The sequence below is a fragment of the Anoplopoma fimbria genome, chromosome 7 (genome assembly GCF_027596085.1).
Source record: "Anoplopoma fimbria isolate UVic2021 breed Golden Eagle Sablefish chromosome 7, Afim_UVic_2022, whole genome shotgun sequence".
Lineage (NCBI taxonomy): Eukaryota > Metazoa > Chordata > Actinopteri > Perciformes > Anoplopomatidae > Anoplopoma > Anoplopoma fimbria.
This window is the reverse complement of record NC_072455.1, coordinates 9,532,880-9,552,242: the sequence shown is the minus strand read 5'-3', so window position 1 is coordinate 9,552,242 and position 19,363 is coordinate 9,532,880. Positions and strand designations below refer to the sequence as shown.

General features: G+C 42.2%; 1 protein-coding gene across 1 annotated transcript in view; it reads left to right on the top strand.

The window, feature by feature from the left end:
- Positions 1-19,363, top strand: part of camk2d1 (calcium/calmodulin-dependent protein kinase (CaM kinase) II delta 1) — a 79,254-nt gene that overhangs the window by 44,190 nt on the left and 15,701 nt on the right. The window contains exons 6-13 of the mRNA XM_054601155.1: positions 2,593-2,665; positions 8,368-8,470; positions 9,710-9,795; positions 13,965-14,057; positions 14,520-14,642; positions 14,780-14,863; positions 15,093-15,135; positions 16,944-16,984. Coding sequence (XP_054457130.1) covers positions 2,593-2,665; positions 8,368-8,470; positions 9,710-9,795; positions 13,965-14,057; positions 14,520-14,642; positions 14,780-14,863; positions 15,093-15,135; positions 16,944-16,984 — 646 coding nt within the window. The remainder of the gene's footprint in view (positions 1-2,592; positions 2,666-8,367; positions 8,471-9,709; positions 9,796-13,964; positions 14,058-14,519; positions 14,643-14,779; positions 14,864-15,092; positions 15,136-16,943; positions 16,985-19,363) is intronic.

Genomic DNA, 19,363 nt, shown 5'->3' with positions numbered 1-19,363 from the left:
GGATTCTGTTTTGTAGTGGATTTTATTGATTTGTAAAAAAGATTTTAAAGAGGAAATCAGAAAGAGCTTTATAGATAAAAAGGAACAGGCATGTGTTTTTTTCTCTACTTGTCTAAAGAAAATTGCTTAAAGAAACAGTTTAACAATGTATTTTCTTTCCAAGAGTGACATGGAGAGATCATTATCAAATTGTCTATGTATTAACTACTGATGTGGTTAGCTACCTAGCTTTGCATAACAACTGAAGAAGGGGAGCATTTTAAAATACACCAAAGAGATCTATGATTAACCATTGTATTGTTTACATATTTGTTCATGTACAGATTAAATAAAGGGGATATAATTGGTGAGTTCATAGCATTTCCTCTTCTGCTAACATTGCTAACAGCTGGGTGCAGGGATTGTCTGCACAATCTGAAAATATTGTTACTGCAAGGTTGCCATGTTTGGAAGGCCCAGAGACCTATACCAAAAGGTGTGTTAATCCACTGTATCTGGTAGCCTGCATTGTAGTTATCATGGTATTATCCTACATTGTGCTGGGCGGATGGATAAACTGTTGTTTGTTAAGAAATAGATGCAGCACCTAAATCTCAAGGTTAGCTGTGCCCCCCAGCTCCTGTTCGTTATGCTAAGCTAGGCTAATATCATCCTGACTCGAGGTCTGTATTAAAAACACATGGACATGAGATTGATATCGATCTTCTGGTCGCACTCCTGAAGAGAAAGTGAATCATCGTATTTTTTAAAAGGTTGAACTGTTCCTTGTAAATCTTTCATGTGGATCAGGTGTTGTTGTTTCATGTGTTGGGTGTGTTCTGTCAGCCTGTTCCTGTTCCTTTGTTTTCCTGACATTTACCTGTTCTCCCTCTTCCTCTCCTTTTTGCTTCTGGCCTGGTCTCTCTCTCCTCCACAGTCACTGCATACAGCAGATTCTAGAAAGTGTAAATCATTGCCACGTAAATGGCATAGTGCACAGGGACCTTAAGGTTAGTAAGTGACGACAGTAACGGCTAAAATGACTAAGGCCTGCCCACCTGCGGCGCCTTTGCCTCGCTCCTCCGCTGCCTGACCAATCAACCAATTAACCTTTCACTGAGCTCCGCCTCCTCCCAACCCACACCCACTCCTCCACCGGTCACCCTTCACACCGCTATTTGACAGGATTGTGTCTTTAAGTCCCCCTGCTGCAGGGCATTGTGGGCAGGCTGGAGAGGAGGCGGTAGGTGGTGTAGTATGGGGGGGGGGGTGTAGATCTCATCATGGCCTGACCCTCCTGTATGCCAGGGCACAAAGTGCATGAAGCATCTGTCCAACGCCTTGCTCTGCCCATCCACTGAGAGGCTGTCACCTGGGGGAGGAGGGGGAGGAAGAGGAGGACCTGTTTAAATGGATGACAACTTGTGTTCAAAATGATGACACTAAAGTATCACAGGTTTTGAACTGTTTCAACACAGATCTTTGAACTGTTTCAACCTAAAGCACCTCCACTGTCACCATTTCATCAATTATTAAAATCATAATAATATTAAGGTGGATTTTGCCCCGTCTACATCAGGGCCGTTTGAGGGAAATATTGAATATCCACTTCCTCAACCAATATTTCATTTTTTTATTAAATTAGGTTATTTTACTTATAGTTATAATAGTTATAATAGTTATAATGGAAGATAAGTATACTATAAGAATAAAAGGACTCCTTTAAAAATATAAGTTTATGTCAATCGTAATCACAACCCCTCAGACCCCAGCAGTTGTCATGGAGATAAAAACTACAATATTGTGCACACAAATTTGTTAATCAAGTTCTTGATGTATAACATTTTAGGCACAGATGAATAGAACGTGTTTTAACGGTTTGTTGAATTTTATTTAACATACAGCTATGTTCCTGCTAAACTTTTTTTGTAGCTTAATTAGAGATTGTTACTTTGCGTTTTTTGAAAAAAAATGTTGAGCCTTAGCAGACCTTCAAATCAGGGACAAGGACGTTTGAACTCTCCCATTCAAACATGGCCACAAAGGGATCTCTCTGATCTAAAGCAAAACTTAAACGCCCTGATTCTATACCCCAAAACACTCTTTTTGTTCTAATGTTCATAAACAGTATAAAAATTTCAGTTTCAGACAGAATAAAGGAGAAACAAAACCTGCATTCATTACTGAGAACTAGTAACAGAGTCACAGCCCTCCTTCCTGCAGCTCCTCTGTCTCCCTCCTCACCCTCTCAGGGTCCGGCCTCCAGCTGGCCAGGGGCTAACACCACTTCTGTTTGGAGACTCGGGGAGAGAACTGGCCGTGTTGTCACAGTTGTAGATGATTACCAAAATTATCTCTATGTTTTTTGCTCCGGGCCTGTCACAGTCAACATCAATCGGTTGCCATGGCAACACGGATAAACGTTGTGAAAATTGAGTAAATGGTCCAATTAGAGGCCATCATTATGGCTGCTGGAAGGGTCCTTTGCCACATTGCTGCACAGTCTCTCTGTAACGCGGCCAGTGGCTCCCCAAGAGTCAAAGCCAACTCACAGCCACAGACAGTGAGTGGTAGCTTGTCACTAACCCATGGCCCCCTGGTGTTTGCATGCAGTCATTGCATTCAGCAGATCCTAGAGGCCGTGCTCCACTGCCACCAGATGGGCGTGGTCCACCGCGACCTCAAGGTAAGTACTTACAGTGAAGATCTTTCTCGTTTTGTCCTGTGGCCTCACACTCCAACATGGCTTACCTGCCCTCCGTGTTTGTCTTCTACTTTTACACATATACGCTCATGCAACTCTACTCCTGTCAGTTAAAAATGGTATTACACCATTCTTTTCCATTTCACTTATATATGTTATCTTATATTTTCCAGAGTCATGTTTCAATAAAATATCAACCTTACACTAACACTTAGCAGACTGTCCACTTGCCCCCACAATGCCTACAGAGAAGTGTTAATGGGCCTGAAAATGAGACTGGCAGTCTTCCAGTTACTCCGCAGCTATAAACAGCAGTGCAGTCTGTACATGGGCTTTGTTAAAAGGGTGCATGTGTCTGGAGAACATCTACTAAGGGCTGTTCAGCTGAGAGCTCGATCTTTTATAAATATCGTTCATGATTTTATTCAAAACACATTCAGGCAAAGATTATTTATAAATGTGACATTGGAGACAGTGAATAGAACCAGGTGAAGTGAAGATTACTCGAGTTGATAACAACTACGATCTGTATTGTTGCATTAAAACCTTCACCATCATGGGCAAATACTTTAGCAATCTGTTCAACGAGCTTGAACATGTAAACATGTAGAAAAGTGATTTTTCAATCTGCTCTGTCTGCAGTCGCTCATCCACTGTGTAAAACCCCAATAGTGTGGAGCACAGTGTGCTAGCTAGGCTAATAGCAACATCTTACAAACAAGCTAAAACATACGTCTATATAGAATGCAAATTTTAAGTTATAAAAAAACGGTAAAGATTATTGATAAAGAACGGAACCAAATTGATAAAGACTACCGTTATGACACCCAGCTGTCAGAGGCACAGTGGGGGGAAAACACTTTTCTCTCTTTGATTGTCTTGAACCGTGTGTTTGGCTAACTGCTAACAGCTAATGGAACTACCAGTACCCACACTGCTGAATTTCACCGCCAACCAGCCGCTACTCAGCTGGCAACTTAGTGAGTTTAATTTGTTTTGGCATATGACTTGTCTTCTACAAAGATTTCGGGCAGATTGCAAACATCGCTGCTTGTCGTTGAGTTTGTTTTATGACTCCTTACAGCCCATTGTAAGGAGTCTAGAGGAGGAGTCAGCCAATGGTGGATTGTATATATATGCAATACACAGCAATGGTTGTTGCAGACACACCTAATGGAGATCTGTATACACTGAGTGCACCTTTCTAGTTGAATTTATAGTTGTTATGCCTATTGTTAAATGACGGCATTGTTGAAATAGAGGTTTTACCAAGTTACAACAATTAATTATCTTGCTCGATTTCTTTTTTCTTTTATTTTCTCTTCCCCTGTTTCCCAATGTGGTTTTGGCTGGAGGATGCCCACTTTCTATTAGTAAAAGAGTTGGTTGTTGTACTCAAACACAATCTTCTAACAGGATCGTAGAACTGTTTGTTATTTAAGGATACAGATGCAATGTAGGTTTATGGTTACTTATGAGATGGACTATTTAAATGCATTTAATTGAGGTCAAATGTCTCATCATGGTGAATGTTTACTGGACATTAGTGAACATTACGTCCAGAGTGGTCACCATCTCTCTTGCTGCTTTTTCTCACTGTGGTTTGCTTCTTAAGCTCTGATTTGCTAATCAAATGAACCAGGTGTGTCTGAGGTTTGGTTTATAATAAGCTCAGGTTTTGCATCCACCGACTGCCCCTCTCTGCGTGCTCTGATTGGCTGTTGCCAGGCAGCTGCTAAGGCTCACTACAGAAACACAAAGCCAATACAAATACAACCAAAACAAATAAGCAAGCTGCAGAGCAGGGGCACCATGGAAAACACTGTTTGCCACATTGTGTGTGTATTCATGTGATTTCATTTCTCAAGTATAATGACTTTGAGGATTCACACACACACACACACACACACACACACACACACACACACACACACACACACACACACACACACACACACACACACACACACACACACACACACACACACACAAATCTGCCCAGGAAAGTAACACATAGCTGTCTTAATAAAGTTATTGTAAAGCTCTAAAGTTTATGTGAAGAGTTTAGATGCATAGATTTGTTCCATGCTGTCCACAGGTATCCAAACCTTTTGTGGAGCAGTTCAGGGCTACATTAAGGCCTGCTTTTGATCATCTGCTGCAGAACCTGAACATATAAAATTATGCTAATGGTGGCCTATGTAGCCTTGAGCTGCTATCCTTGAGCAGAGATTAACAGCTACAGAGATCTACTTCAAACTGGTATTCCTCAGACCCAGCCAACGCTGAATTAAGTGACATCACTTGAGGACATTTATCAGACTTCACACAGCTCCCTTTGGAGACAAAGAAGGATTTGTACAACTTTTTAATAATATATGCTCCCCAAGACCTCTAAACAAACTTTTATGTGTAAAATCTGTGTAGTTCCCCGTAAGATCCACTTACTAGCTTCTTCAAAGCTTTCAACCAGAGAAAACCCACCTATAGAGACCTTATTAAAGGCTTCTTCATGATCTACTTCAGCTAAGATTGTACCGCAATTGCAAATCCCTTTTTGGACAAAAGCCTGGCAAATGAAAACGTGTACTGTAATATAAATAAGCTGCAAAACCCATACACGGACAAATGACAAATTAAAGGAAGAACCTGATAAATGTCCATGGTTCTACACACAAGGGCTGACTGATTGATTTGATGAGTATGAAAGTATTGTGAATTATATGTTATTGCACCTGATCTCAGCTCAGCTGATCACTTATGGGGGATTTTGGAGAGAAGGGTCTCTCTATCGCCATCACTAAACACCAAATGAGAGAATACTCAGTAGAGTTTAAAGAGTTATGAAACTGTTCTGAAGGGTCACGGTACTTGGTAGACACTTTTATTTTAATTTGCCACCCATCCGTAGTTCAGTGACTTGTCTTATGCTGCATTTAAATGGAATCAGGCAGACAATATAATTTTAGAGAATAAAAAAATTAGATGAGGCCGACAGAAAATACCTGCAGTGGTTATGGTGGACGGCAAGTGTTTTTACTGTTTTGCCAACCTCTGCATTGAAATTTACAACTGGATGTTACGTAGCCCCACACCAATGAAAGTTGTTTAAGTTTGCAATAGAATATTAAGGATGAGCTGCATTTATAGCTTTATACATTACTAGAATATTTACATAAAATAGTACAGAATAATTTGATTTCATATATTCCATCACAATTGTTATTTCCTTATCTTTTTAATTCTGGTCTGAAAATGATGTGCAAGTACCAGTGAGAGTCGAATAATCTGGGGTATTCTCCTTTGTGATTGAGATTTTAAAACCTGACTTGAAGTTGTTTATGTGCAACATTTTGCAATGTTCAGTGTGTGCCTTTTGTCAGTAATAGTAATCCCCCAGACAGAAGCAGAACCCCAGCCTGGTTTAGCCGGCCAGTGATTCTATTTACATGATGACTGGCAGTATTGCAGAATCCAATTACAGCTATTACACACCAGCAGCAAGGAGGGGGCATACATCCTGATCAATCTGATATGAACTGCACATTGCAGAAACACATGATGAAACCCAGTCATGTATTTGTGAGAGTATGTATACCCAGCAAATATTTTCAGGTGGTAAAACCTTAGGTAGGTCACAGTTGAACCAGGAAGTCGGACTGTAAACTTTAATGGATGTTCACAACAAAGAATGGTGAGAAGGGGTGTTTGCAGTGGGCTTGGGAGAACGGATGGTGGTCAGCGCTTGCAATAACTGCATGATGACGCATTTACCCAGAATCCTCCCTCTTTCCTCTTTTCCCTTTTGCTTTATTTCCTCCTCCTGAACTGCACGCCACAGAATACAAATTGAACAAAATATCTGATGCCTCCTAGAGTGAAAACCTCAAACAGCATTAAAAAGTATATGTAGGCAGCAGTCATTCATTGTTGGCCTCTCTTACATCTATTTACACTCTTGCATACATTTATTTTATAACAATGTCTATTATGTATGTAGAAATACAATATATGTATGTAAAAGAAGGACAAAAAAGCAAGCAGGTTGGCCTCGATGTCCAGTCAAGACAGGTAGAAGCAACAGGTGTCCTGGTCTGGTTCTTTGTCTTGTCATTGATACAAGGAGAAACAACTTAAATATAATTTGCAGATTTAAAAATGTTTTGTATTTGCAGAAACTTTCATTACAACATTTTCATGTTGATTAAAAGAAAATTGTTCAGGCAAAATTATATTTCTTTTAAAATGTATTTGCTGTTGCATATTACTAGTATGCAAACATCATTTTCCTAGGAGACATGTTTGCATATACACACTAAATTTAAGGGAGTGACCAATGACACTTTTATCTATTGGGAATAAAAGAGGTTCTCCATTAGCTTGCACGGCTGCTGGATTCTTGTGATATCATGAGATCCCATGAGAATCCATCTTGTTGGGCTTCAAGCAATGCGTTTCAATTGCGTTTCAATTCAAACAATTATAGCTTCTAAAGAGGTTAGCATATATGATGCAATAGCATGACATAAATCAGAACTGGAGGGTATTTCCTCATTGAAGAAGAGCAAAGAATAACACTGAAGACTTTTCTAGATGGGACAGATGTGATCGCTCTTCTCCTAACTGGTTTTGGCAAGACCTTGATGTGCAACAAACATTGGTTTGAAGCTGAATCAGGTGATTCTGGACTGGAGCTCACTGATGGATTTGCAGCCTTAGTTACTGCAAGCATTCCTACTGGGATTGTTAATTGAGGAAATAAAAAAAACTCCCTGATGAGGGCAATGAGCTACTAGTTTCTTTACACATGGCCATATCTGTTAAACATAGGAACAGTATGTCAGAGTGGAATAAAAGTAGAATGAATATATGTGCGAGGCTCGGAATTAATTACGTCTTTCGTGGCCCCTAATAATTAATAACCAGGGTGACCACTGTATTTAAGATAACTGGGTTTAATTGTTGCAAGATAAAAAGCTTCCCTTTTATTGTTTTTACATTACAACCCAGTCATTCTGAATCATCTCCCATTTGGCTGGATCAAGGAAACCGCATTGAAAATGTCAGCAAATACATTATTCATCCTCTCCAAAACCTTTTCTGAAGTTCCTCCTGCTGGGGTTTTGCATGAGTCACTGTCTGCCTCTCTCAACCGGTCTGTCTCCACAAGCTGGGCCTGAACGCCCAACATGGCTGCAGCCCCACCAGCATCTTGTTGAATGGCATCAACCCATGCTTCTGGGCTGAAGTCTGTCGTGGCTCCTGACTAACTCATGTTGAGCCCAATTACGTTCAGGTTCAGTCGTGACTTTGTGTGTGTGTGTGTGTGTGTGTGTGTGTGTGTGTGTGTGTGTGTGTGTGTGTGTGTGTGTGTGTGTGTGTGTGTGTGTGTGTGTGTGTGTGTGTGTGTGTGTGTGTGTGTGTGTGTAGGCTGGACTCTGACTCCAGTAGACATTTATCCTTCAGACTGGACAGCTGCTTCAGTTGTCACTTTGAGACATCCGTCCTTAATGTTATCACTCTGTAAAGTATAAAAGCCCTTCCTGCTGCTTTAAATCCTGTGAGCTGTGCATAACAAAAAAAACACAAATCTTTACCTCACTCATGATTATTTTCATTTAACCATGATATCATTGTATTTGTGCAAGGTACAAAGGATTTTTTTTCTGTCTCTTCACTTCAAGCCAGAGAATTTACTCTTAGCCAGCAAGTTGAAGGGTGCAGCAGTCAAACTGGCAGATTTTGGCCTGGCTATTGAGGTGCAGGGAGACCAGCAGGCATGGTTCGGTGAGTACATGCAACTTTCTAAATGAGTTTGTCAAGAATGAAGGAACCGTATAATGGCATAATGATACTAATATCTATGTTAAGCTGGTCTACTTAGAAATGCCATCAATAGGAATGTTTGCGGTAATATACATAGTTTAATTATAATTAAACGTGTTAGTGGTCTAGGGATGTAGGAACCATGTTGATGGGTCAATCTGAGCTTTAGTTCTGTCAAAAAATGCCAAAAACGAAAAGGCTCTTTTCATCGATACTGTTGTTTTTTCTTTTCTTCAGGTGTGATTATTATAAATCTCTTAAGATTTTCCCAGCTTTAGACTGGGTTTAGGGTGTAAATTAACTCTAAACAGGCAGGTTTTTGCTGGTGGGTGAGGAAACTGTCATCGTTCCAGGTTCTTACACAAAAAGAAAACACAAAACCTCTAAACATATCTTTTTATAAAGATGAATGTACACTGATGAATTGTTTTACTTCCAAAATCCATCCCCTTTTAAAAGTAAAAATCTATATCATCTCTGATACACAAATTCAATTTCAGACATCTTTAAATGTTTGATTTTTTCTCAGATTACAATGCATCATTCCTGCCCTTTTTTCAGAAAAAAGTCTTACTGAGCTGATTAAAGAAAACAGAACAATTTAGTTTTTGTATTTCCTTAAATCCAATGAACATCTTCAAGTAACCCATTTTACAATCAAAGCCCTGTGTACCGTTCTAAAGGGACTAGGTGTGCCACTGCTCTCGGCTCTTATATCAACTTTGGGTTGGATATACTGTATTTCTGGCCTATTTCTTCTTCATGTTCCCTTAAGAACAGATTAATAATTGGTATATTCCCCCGGCTCCAGCCTCCATCTGGACCAGTTAACTTCAGCTTCTGACTTTAGTACTAGTCCTACTAAGTCTCAAAGGGTCTGCTGCTTTTTTAGGCTTTTTTGTTTCAAGTAGGCTGCATGTTGCTGGTCAAAAGTTAAACTAAATACCCACAAAGGTTTTCCTAGGAGCTTGTTAACCTTGGCTCATGAACTTAACTTTTTGGGACCACTGATCCTTAGCTTCTGTGAAATGCTCTGCTTTTAGAAAAACGTCCTAAAAAGCTTTTGATAGACTTCAAAATACAGCAGGTTGAGAATTTCGAATCAGTCTAAACACATTTGACATGAGTGGCATTGTCAAACATTTTCTTAAATAGAGTGGTAATTCTGTACGGTGTCTGTATGGTTTGTGTGTGTTCCAGGTTTTGCCGGTACACCGGGGTACCTGTCTCCAGAGGTGCTGAGAAAAGATCCATATGGCAAGCCAGTTGACATGTGGGCCTGTGGTAAGACTCTGGGCTAACTGTTGGTTTGCTGTTTTGGGGGAAGCCAGAGGGAAGCAGCTGCTTGTTATTATTGGTACACAGACATCATGGCGTGACACAGTCAAATCCAAAGTATACACAGTGCCGAAATTATAAACAGTTAAACGACAAGGGTTATAGATATATGAGAAGTGGCCTTTGACGCTCGTTACACACACTTCTGATGGGCCAGGCCACCTGGCCCATCAGAAGCACACAGACACACATGCTCCTTTCAACACACCTGCACTATCTCACTGAGTCCACAGACATAAAAGCTGGTGTTGTGTTTGTGCTCAGCCTGTCTAGCCAATCAAAACCCACCTTCTCTGGTAACACCAGCAAACACGAGCACTTAGTGTGTGTCTTTTACCACACTGATCTTTATTTAGAAATTATAGATATGTGTGTTCTTCAGATCTCATCCTATTACAGTGGTCTGGAGACATCTTAACCAATTTGACAACACATGCATATCATTTAGAAAAAACGCTGCAAAGACAGAAATCACCAAATACAGTAACATTTTTCAAAAATAGAAAATACAACCAAACACAGAAATGTGTTTCAAATAGGGAAAACACAATAAAATACAGAAAACATTTTTAATTAAAGAAAACACAACCAACTACACAGATGTGTTTCAAATAGAGAAAAACAACCAAATACAGAAATGTGTTTCAAATAGAGAAAACACAATAAAATACTGAAACATTTTTTAAATAGAGAAAACACAACCAAATTAAGAGATGTCTGGTGGCCGGGCCTTGGCACATGGGGCCCGGCCGGGCCCAGCCCGAAAAAGCTACATCGTGCCGCCACCCTGTGGGCCCACCACCCGCAGGGATAGGCATTGGGGTCGGGTGCAATGTGAGTTGGGCGGCAGGCTGGGGCGGAAACCTGGGCGTGCTGACCCCCGGCATCACAGACTAGCTCTAGGGGCGTGGAATGTCACCTCTCTGGCGGGGAAGGAACCGGAGCTGGTGCGGGAGGTGGAACGCTACCAACTAGATATAGTTGGGCTCACCTCCACGCATAGCACCGGTTCTGGAACCAAACTCCTGGAGAGGGGCTGGACTTTTTCCTTTTCCGGAGTTGCCCAGGGTGAGAGGCGCCGGGCGGGTGTGGGGATACTCACAAGCCCCCGGCTGAGCGCCGCTGTTCTGGAGTTCTCCCCGGAGAACGAGAGGGTCGCCTCTCTGCGACTGGGAATCGCAGGAGGAAAGTCTCTGACTGTTGTTTGTGCCTATGCACCAAACGGCAGTTCGGAGTACGCGGCCTTCTTGGAGTCCTTGGGTGGTGTTCTGGAAAGGGCGCCGACTGGGGACTCCATAGTTCTTCTGGGAGACTTCAACGCTCACGTGGGTAACGATGGAGAAACCTGGAGGGGGTGTGATTGGGAGGAACGGCCTGCCCGATCTGAACCCGAGTGGTGCTTTGTTGTTGGACTTCTGTGCTAGTCATGGACTGTCCATAACAAACACCATGTTTGAGCATAGGGAGGTTCATAAGTGTACTTGGTACCAGAACACCCTAGGCCAAAGGTCTATGATCGACTTTGTAGTTGTGTCATCAGACCTGCGGCCGTATGTCTTGGACACTCGGGTGAAGAGAGGAGCAGAGCTGTCAACTGATCACCACCTGGTGGTGAGTTGGATCAGGTGGCGGGGGAGGCTGCCGGACAGACCGGTAAACCCAAACGTGTAGTGAGGGTGAACTGGGAACGTCTGGCTGAGGATCCTGTCCGCAAGGTCTTCAACTCCCACCTCCGGAATAATTTCTCGTGCATCCCGGGGAGGCTGGGGACATGGAATCCGAGTGGGCCATGTTCAAATCCTCCATTGTGGAAGCTGCTGCTAGGAGTTGTGGTCGGAAGGCGATCGGTGCCTGTCGTGGCGGCAATCCAAGAACCCGCTGGTGGACACCAGCGGTGAAGGAGGCCGTCAAGCTGAAGAAGGAGGCCTTTCGGGCTTGGTTGGCCGAGGGTCTCCTGAATCAGCAGGCAGGTACCGGTTGGCCAGAAGGGCTGCAGCTGCGGCGGTTGCTGAGGCAAAACCCGGGTGTGGGAGGAGTTCGGCGAGGCCATGGAGAAGGACTTTCGAATGGCCTCAAGGAAGTTCTGGCAAACCGTGAGACGACTCAGAAAGGGGAAACAGGGCTTTTCTCAGGCTGTGCTCAGCAGGGGGAGAATTGCAGACCCGGACTGGGGATATTGTCGAGCGGTGGAAAGAACACTTTGAGGAACTCCTGAACCCGACCAACATGTCCTCTGTGGAAGAGGCAGAGTCTGAAGACTCAGGGAAGTCTCGTCCATATGCCTGGCGGAGGTCGTTGAGGTAGTTAAAAAGCTCTTCAGCGGCAAAGCGCCAGGAGTGGATGAGATTCGACCGGAGATGCTAAAGGCTCTGGACATTGTTGGGCTGTCTTGGTTGACACGTCTCTTCACTGTCGCGTGGAAGTCGGGTACAGTGCCTGTGGAGTGGCAGACCGGGGTGGTGGTTACCATTTTCAAAAAGGGGGACCGGAGAGTGTGCTCCAATTATAGGGGTATCACACTGCTCAGCCTCCCCGGGAAAGTTTACTCCAGGGTGCTGGAAAGGAGGCTCCGTCCGATTGTCGAACCTCAGATTCAGGAGGAGCAATGCGGATTCCGTCCTGGACATGGAACAGCGGACCAACTCTTTACCCTTGCAGGTCTGTTGGAGGGTGCATGGGAGTTTGCTCATCCAGTCTACATGTGTTTTGTGGACTTGGAGAAGGCCTTCGACCGTGTCCCTCGGGGAGTCCTGTGGGGGTACTGCGGGAATATGGGGTACCTGGTTTGTTACTACGAGCCATTCGGTCCTTGTATGACCAAAGTGAGAGCTGTGTCCGGATACTCGGCACAAAGTCGAGCTTGTTCCCAGTGCGTGTTGGCCTCCGCCAGGGCTGCCCATTGTCACCAATCCTGTTTGTGCTTCTTCAGAACGTGACCTTTTGGGGACAGCATCCCTGCTTTTTGCAGATGATGTGGTTCTGTTGGTTTCTTCAGAACGTGACATTCAGCACGCACTGGGGCGGTTCACAGCCGGTCGGGATGAGAGTCAGTACCTCCAAGTCTGAGGCCATGGTTCTCTTCCGGAAAACGGTGGATTGCACCCTCTGGGTTGGGAGTGAGTCACTGCCCCAAGCGAGGGAGTTCAAGTATCTCGGGATCTTATTCACGAGTGAGGGTAAAATGGAGCGGGAGATGGACAGGCGGTTCGGTGCAGCGTCAGCAGTGATGCGGGCGTTGTACCGGACCGTTTTGGTGAAGAAGGAGCTGAGCCGTAAGGCAAAGCTCTCGATTTACCAGTCCATCTACGTTCCAACCCTCACCTATGGTCATGAGCTTTGGGTAGTGACCGAAAGAATGAGATCGCGAATACAAGCGGCCGAAATGAGCTTCCTTCGTAGGGTGGCTGGGCTCAGCCTTAGAGATAGGGTGAGGAGCTCAGACATCCGGAGGGAGCTCGGAGTAGAGCCGCTGCTCCTTCGCGTCGAAAGGGGCCAGCTGAGGTGGCTCGGGCATCTGATCAGGATGCCTCCTGGACGCCTCCCTTTAGAGGTTTTCCAGGCACGTCCAACTGGTAAGAGGCCCCGGGGTAGACCCAGAACACGCTGGAGAGATTATATATCTCGTCTGGCCTGGGAACGCCTCGGGGTTCCCCAGGAGGAGCTGGAAAGTGTTGCTGGGGAGAAGGACGTCTGGAGGACCCTCCTTAGCTTGCTGCCCCCGCGATCCGGCCCCGGATAAGCGGAAGGAGATGGATGGATGGATGGATGGTTTCAAATAGAGAAACTAAAATAATTTTTAATAACAATAATGATTCTTATTACTTGTTCTCTTGTTCCTACTTTTTTATTTTATTTTATTGAGTTTTGTCTATTTGAGCCTTCAGGGCCACCACACCTTTTTAGAGTTTTAGGTGTGATAATTGAGTCATTAAAATTGTTGTATGTTCTTCATCTGGCTTTACGGCGGTTGGCATTCAGCTTGTTTTTGCATTACCACCAGTATTATGTTTTAAGAGAGTCGTCTTTGACATGTATTTATGTATCACAATGATTGTGTGTGTGTGTGTGTGTGTGTGTGTGTGTGTGTGTGTGTGTGTGTGTGTGTGTGTGTGTGTGTGTGATCCTCTACATCCTCCTGGTGGGATACCCTCCATTCTGGGATGAGGACCAGCATAGACTCTACCAGCAGATTAAAGCTGGGGCTTATGATGTGAGTTTTAAACTGACACACACACTCTTTAAATCAATGTGTTCTGAAATGCTACCACTTTTGACCGTCAAGATCAGCACAAAATGAAAGTTCCTCATAATACCTTTGACTACTTGACACTTTTGAAATGCAATGCTACTGACGCGTTTTTGTTGGTTTCCAAAATGATGGTTTATTATTGGACCTTGGCCTCGAGTACCTCAAACATGGATTATTGCATATTGGCAGATACTTGCACTGACTTTGATAAAGGACGGAACACACCTCAACTTACTTGTTTCCGTGCAGATGAATGAAACAGAATGGGGTGCATTGCAGTTTCAACAAAAAAAACATTTAAAAATCTTAATGACCGCTAATCTTGTTTAATCATATGTAGACATAATCCAGGTAGTAGATGCATATTAACAAGTGGTTGTTGAGACGTTAAAACAGTTTTCTGTGATGTCATCCCTCAAACAGTTCCCTTCTCCTGAGTGGGACACAGTGACTCCAGAAGCCAAAGACCTGATCAACAAGATGCTCACCATTAATCCAGCCAAGAGAGTGACCGCCACAGATGCACTCAAACACCCCTGGATCTGCGTAAGTGTTACACACACACTCACACTTTCACATCCACTCTTTCCGTCATCACTTAATGCTATCAAACAGCTTTTTCTAACAAAAGAAATGCCTCTGGACAAACCTTGTAACACCGAACACTGTGTCTCTGTTTACAGCAACGCTCCACTGTGGCCTCCATGATGCACAGACAGGAGACGGTGGAGTGCCTGAAGAAATTCAATGCTAGAAGGAAACTCAAGGTGAGTGAAAACTATAGAGGAGGACGTTCTCCTCGTCAAGATGCTTTATTCAACTCTGATGTGAAAGTTCATATATTTGGTCTTTTCCTCAAGGACGCTGGATCCCTTAGCTCTGATAAATACTATAAAGTCATAGGCAGAATCAGAATTATTAGAATTAATAACTAACCTTTCCACCAATGTAAAGAAAGGTGTTTATCCCTCTCAATGTCCACGTCTATCTCCCTAGGGTGCTATCCTGACTACTATGCTGGCCACTCGCAACTTCTCAGGTAAGGCTGAACCAATGAAGACTGCTAGTCCTTTCTGAAATATTGGTCCCCTTTCAAGACTGTTCAACATGCTGTCCTTGTAGGCACTGCTGACACCTCCTTAACTTTAATATGTTATTACCTATTGTTTAAATGCTGCTCTTCTGAGGGCAGCGAATAAGCTTTTTCAGTTGCAATCAACCGAGATTTAATTACCAGATCGATCCCATCCTTGGGTCCCTTTTAAAGGCAAGATGTTCAAACTGAGTGAAACGGTATTGAAGTTTCTCTTTGTGACGAATGAGAGTCATGATTACATTTGTTTCACTCAAGTTCATGTTTTTGTTGTACGTTCTAAACTGTCTGTTGGCCATGTTATTACAGTGACCATAGTGTTTTCTTTTGTTATTCTTCTTTCCCCCCTCTTGTGTGATAACTCATGTCTAAGGTAAGAGCTCTTCTTCACAGTTAGGTTTGGTGCTGAGGCACATGATGTTTACTAAAGCACCAGTATTGGGCTCTCAGCTGACATGAAGCCTCCATCGGTGGCCATATTGGAGAAAAAGAAAACATATGTATCAGAATTCCAAAATGTCTAAATTCATTATGGAACAAACAAATTACAAAAAAAGCATACTTCTCAGTATGGAGTATGGTACTCTGTGCTATTATCCTCTATTAACACAGTACCCTTTTAGCAATATAGGCAAACATCTATATATTTTATTTATATAGACCAGCGGTTTGTATATTTTATTAGAAAAAAAGTTTGCTTATCACTTAGATTTTTAAATGAAACATATAGTTTATAATTTCAATCCTCTTATTAGTCATTGATATTTAATAATGTGTTATATGTGTACATTCATATAGTACACCTGTATAAAGTATTATAAACGTAATAAGTATTATATTATATATATATTAAATTATTAGTTATATTCAGTACCAGGGATCATTCTTACACTCTCTTACCTCTGGCACAGTGTCTATAAAGTCACTACATTTTAAAATGTATGATTTTTGCTAAGTAGTAGTGATATAATAAATACATAAAAATGTCAAACTGAAGTCAATAGAATAATTTGTTTTATAAATGGTATAAAACTTATACACAGGCTTCTAGCTGGTTTTGAGTCATAACTATGGCTAAACACAAAACAACTCGCCTGATGAGATCATTTAGTTTTAGCTGTACTGACTGGACGTTACACTATAATGGCTTTTTTAAAATAATCCTACAATATGGCTGCTATAAGATATTCCATGTCAATGCCATTCGCTTCTGTCAATAATACACCTCTGACTGTCTAAGAGGATGCATGGAACCACAGTGCAACTCTCCCTGACACTACCAATCATCTGTTTCAGTCTCAGACTCATTTTGCATGTTAACTGAAAAGCTGGTGGTCTTCACCAAAACCCAAAGAAAGCCACATGATTTTAGCTCCCTCCATACAAGTCGTGGATGTTTCTGAAGCATGTTCATGTTGAGTAAAAGTGTGCAGAAGAACAGAAAGATAAGCTAAAAGGCTCAGACTGATGTAATCGCTAGTTCCATGCTACTGATTCACTAAGTTTCATTTCATCTCCTGACTTCATTTGCATTTTTCTCTTCTGCTTTCAATCTTAGCAGGGTCCAGTCTTTGAATAGACATTGTGTGTGTGTGTGTGTGTGTGTGTGTGTGTGTGTGTGTGTGTGTGTGTGTGTGTGTGTGTGTGTGTGTGTGTGTGTGTGTGTGTGTGTGTGGGTGTGGAGGGGGGGGGGGGGTACAAGTTAAATCCAGCTGGACACTGATTTCCTTGCATTGTTATCTTTTTCTCAACAGCAGCCAAAAGCCTGCTGAACAAAAAAGCTGATGGCGTCAAAGTAAGTTCCGCTACCCTCTCCCTCTTCACACTGCTCTGTTTTCATTTCTTCAACAGACAAATCTCACTCAGCAGGTTGTTTCTTTGAATGCTGTCGCATTGTGGTCAATGAACTCAAGCAACACAACTGCTTTAGTGAAATAGGTGTGAATTAATCTGGCCAAATGGGTCCCAATAGTTATCCCCCTCTGCATTGTTAATCCGTGTGGGAGAAGCAGGAGCATCTGCTATCTGAGCTGAGGAAGCTGTTGGAAACTAATAACGGATGATTAAATGAGTCAAGAGATTGGCTTCATCTCTCTGCCGTTCTCCAACCACTGTCATACAATGGAAATTTTCCTATTGACACCAAGAAGGAGTGTGTGTGTGTGTGTGTGTGTGTGTGTGTGTGTGTGTGTGTGTGTGTGTGTGTGTGTGTGTGTGTGTGTGTGTGTGTGTGTGTGTGTGTGTGTGTGTGTGTGTGTGTGTGTGTGTGTGTGAGCTTCACTTTTGTTTAGTATGTTGATGGGCCAGACTCTCTCTGTTAGATCTCCCAAATATCATTACATTTTGACAATTTTTAATAAAGGGACAGTGTTTAACATTTAGGGGGGTTTATTGGCAGACATTGAATATATTATTCAGAACTGTGTTTTAATCAGTGTATAATCACCCAAAACTAACAATGATAAGGTTTTTCTTAGCTTAGAAAATACATTTATATCTGCCTAGTGAATAGGTCTTCTTCCACAAAGTTTGCCATCTTGCACCACTATGTTTCTACAGCAGCCGAGAAAGGACACTGGCTCTAGTGAGAGCCCTTTGCGTTTAACGTTATCTAAGGTAGGGATACCTTCAGAAACCTAGTATTAAACGGGCCCCAGTGCTAAATAATTAAAGATCGTAGGATTGATAAGCAGCAACGTTACTGGTGCCTGTTATAAGTACTTTTTAATGTTTTGATGTCATTAATTATCACGCTGCAGCGTGCATTTGCTCTGCTCTCTCTGTCGGGCTGAGCTCCTCCAACTACACACACATAGACACAAACACCAAGCGCATGCAGATAGGCCGCCATGGTCGAGTGAACCAGGTGAAGTGAAGGAGACTCGTGTTGACAGCAACTACGTTTGTTACTGTAAACAGTAAAATATTTGCAAATAAAAAGCCTATACTTTACCAATACATCTGTGAACATGTATAACGAAAGTAAAACCTAACTGACACTGTCCATTTAAAGTAGTAGAGTATGCAGTATTCAGATTAAATGAATGTGACTTAAGGACACGTTATCTGCACAGTTATTGTCTACAACATGTAAATAGCAGGCTTTCACCCACAAAATGCAAAGTAACAATGAACAATGAAAGGGAGGCAACTAGAGAAATACATGTTGCCACACAAGGTATCATGATGTTAATTACAGCTGCATTCAGAGGTTTTTGTTCATTAGAAGGAAAAAGAGGGGAAAAAAGCCTTCCCACAAACTTACACATTCAGCACTAATAAAGCAACATTGATGATCATTTTAAGTCATGTTTTTCTCTCCATCTGATGAGTATCAGTTTAATACTCTTGCTCTGCTTTTGGTCTCCACTAACTCCTGAGTAAATATGTCTTTTCATTAAAACAAAACATGGATTTAAAGAGTTCGGGGCAATTTCTTATCATAGGATTTGACATTTGCAATCCTCTGAATCCTGCTGCTTCATCTTGAAGTGCTTCTCGTTCAAAGACTCGTTCTCATTTCCCTTTTAAACACACTCCCCTTTTAATCAAGCCTGCCTGAATGATTCATGTGTTCCTTTTTCTGCTGATGAGCTCCTGTTTCTGGCAGTCATTTATTTGTCTCTTTCAATCACTATAATTACTTGTTCTCATGCTAAGTACCCACATCACCTTTTTAATCCAAGCAGGCTGAGAAGTTTTCCATCACACTGGCTCTTAAAGGGAACATTCGCCACTTTTTACCTGGACGTCCAATCAGTGTCCAATCATTGCTTCATTAGACTACATTTAGCAACAGAACTGATTGGACGTCCAAATAAAAAGTGGCGGATTGTCCCTTTTTAAATTAGCATTATCCTCAACTGAATATGGTTTCTAGTCATTATTGTTTGGTTTCAACTGTTTCAACACTTTTTGTGGGTTAATATTGATCACCTATTAAATGTCTTTAGCAGGGCTGATCCGATACATAGTGTGACTTTGTTCATGTTCTCATGGCAAATGAGCTTCTACATTTGAATGAATGTGTGTGACTCCTCTCTTTATGAAGGTGCTGATGTTTTTATGGTATACTGTTTAAATGTGTTAACACCAAAAACTGAAGCTGGAGAGTTATGTTTATTATCATTATTTAGTGGATACACACAGCGATGGACTGAAAATTGCAACACTT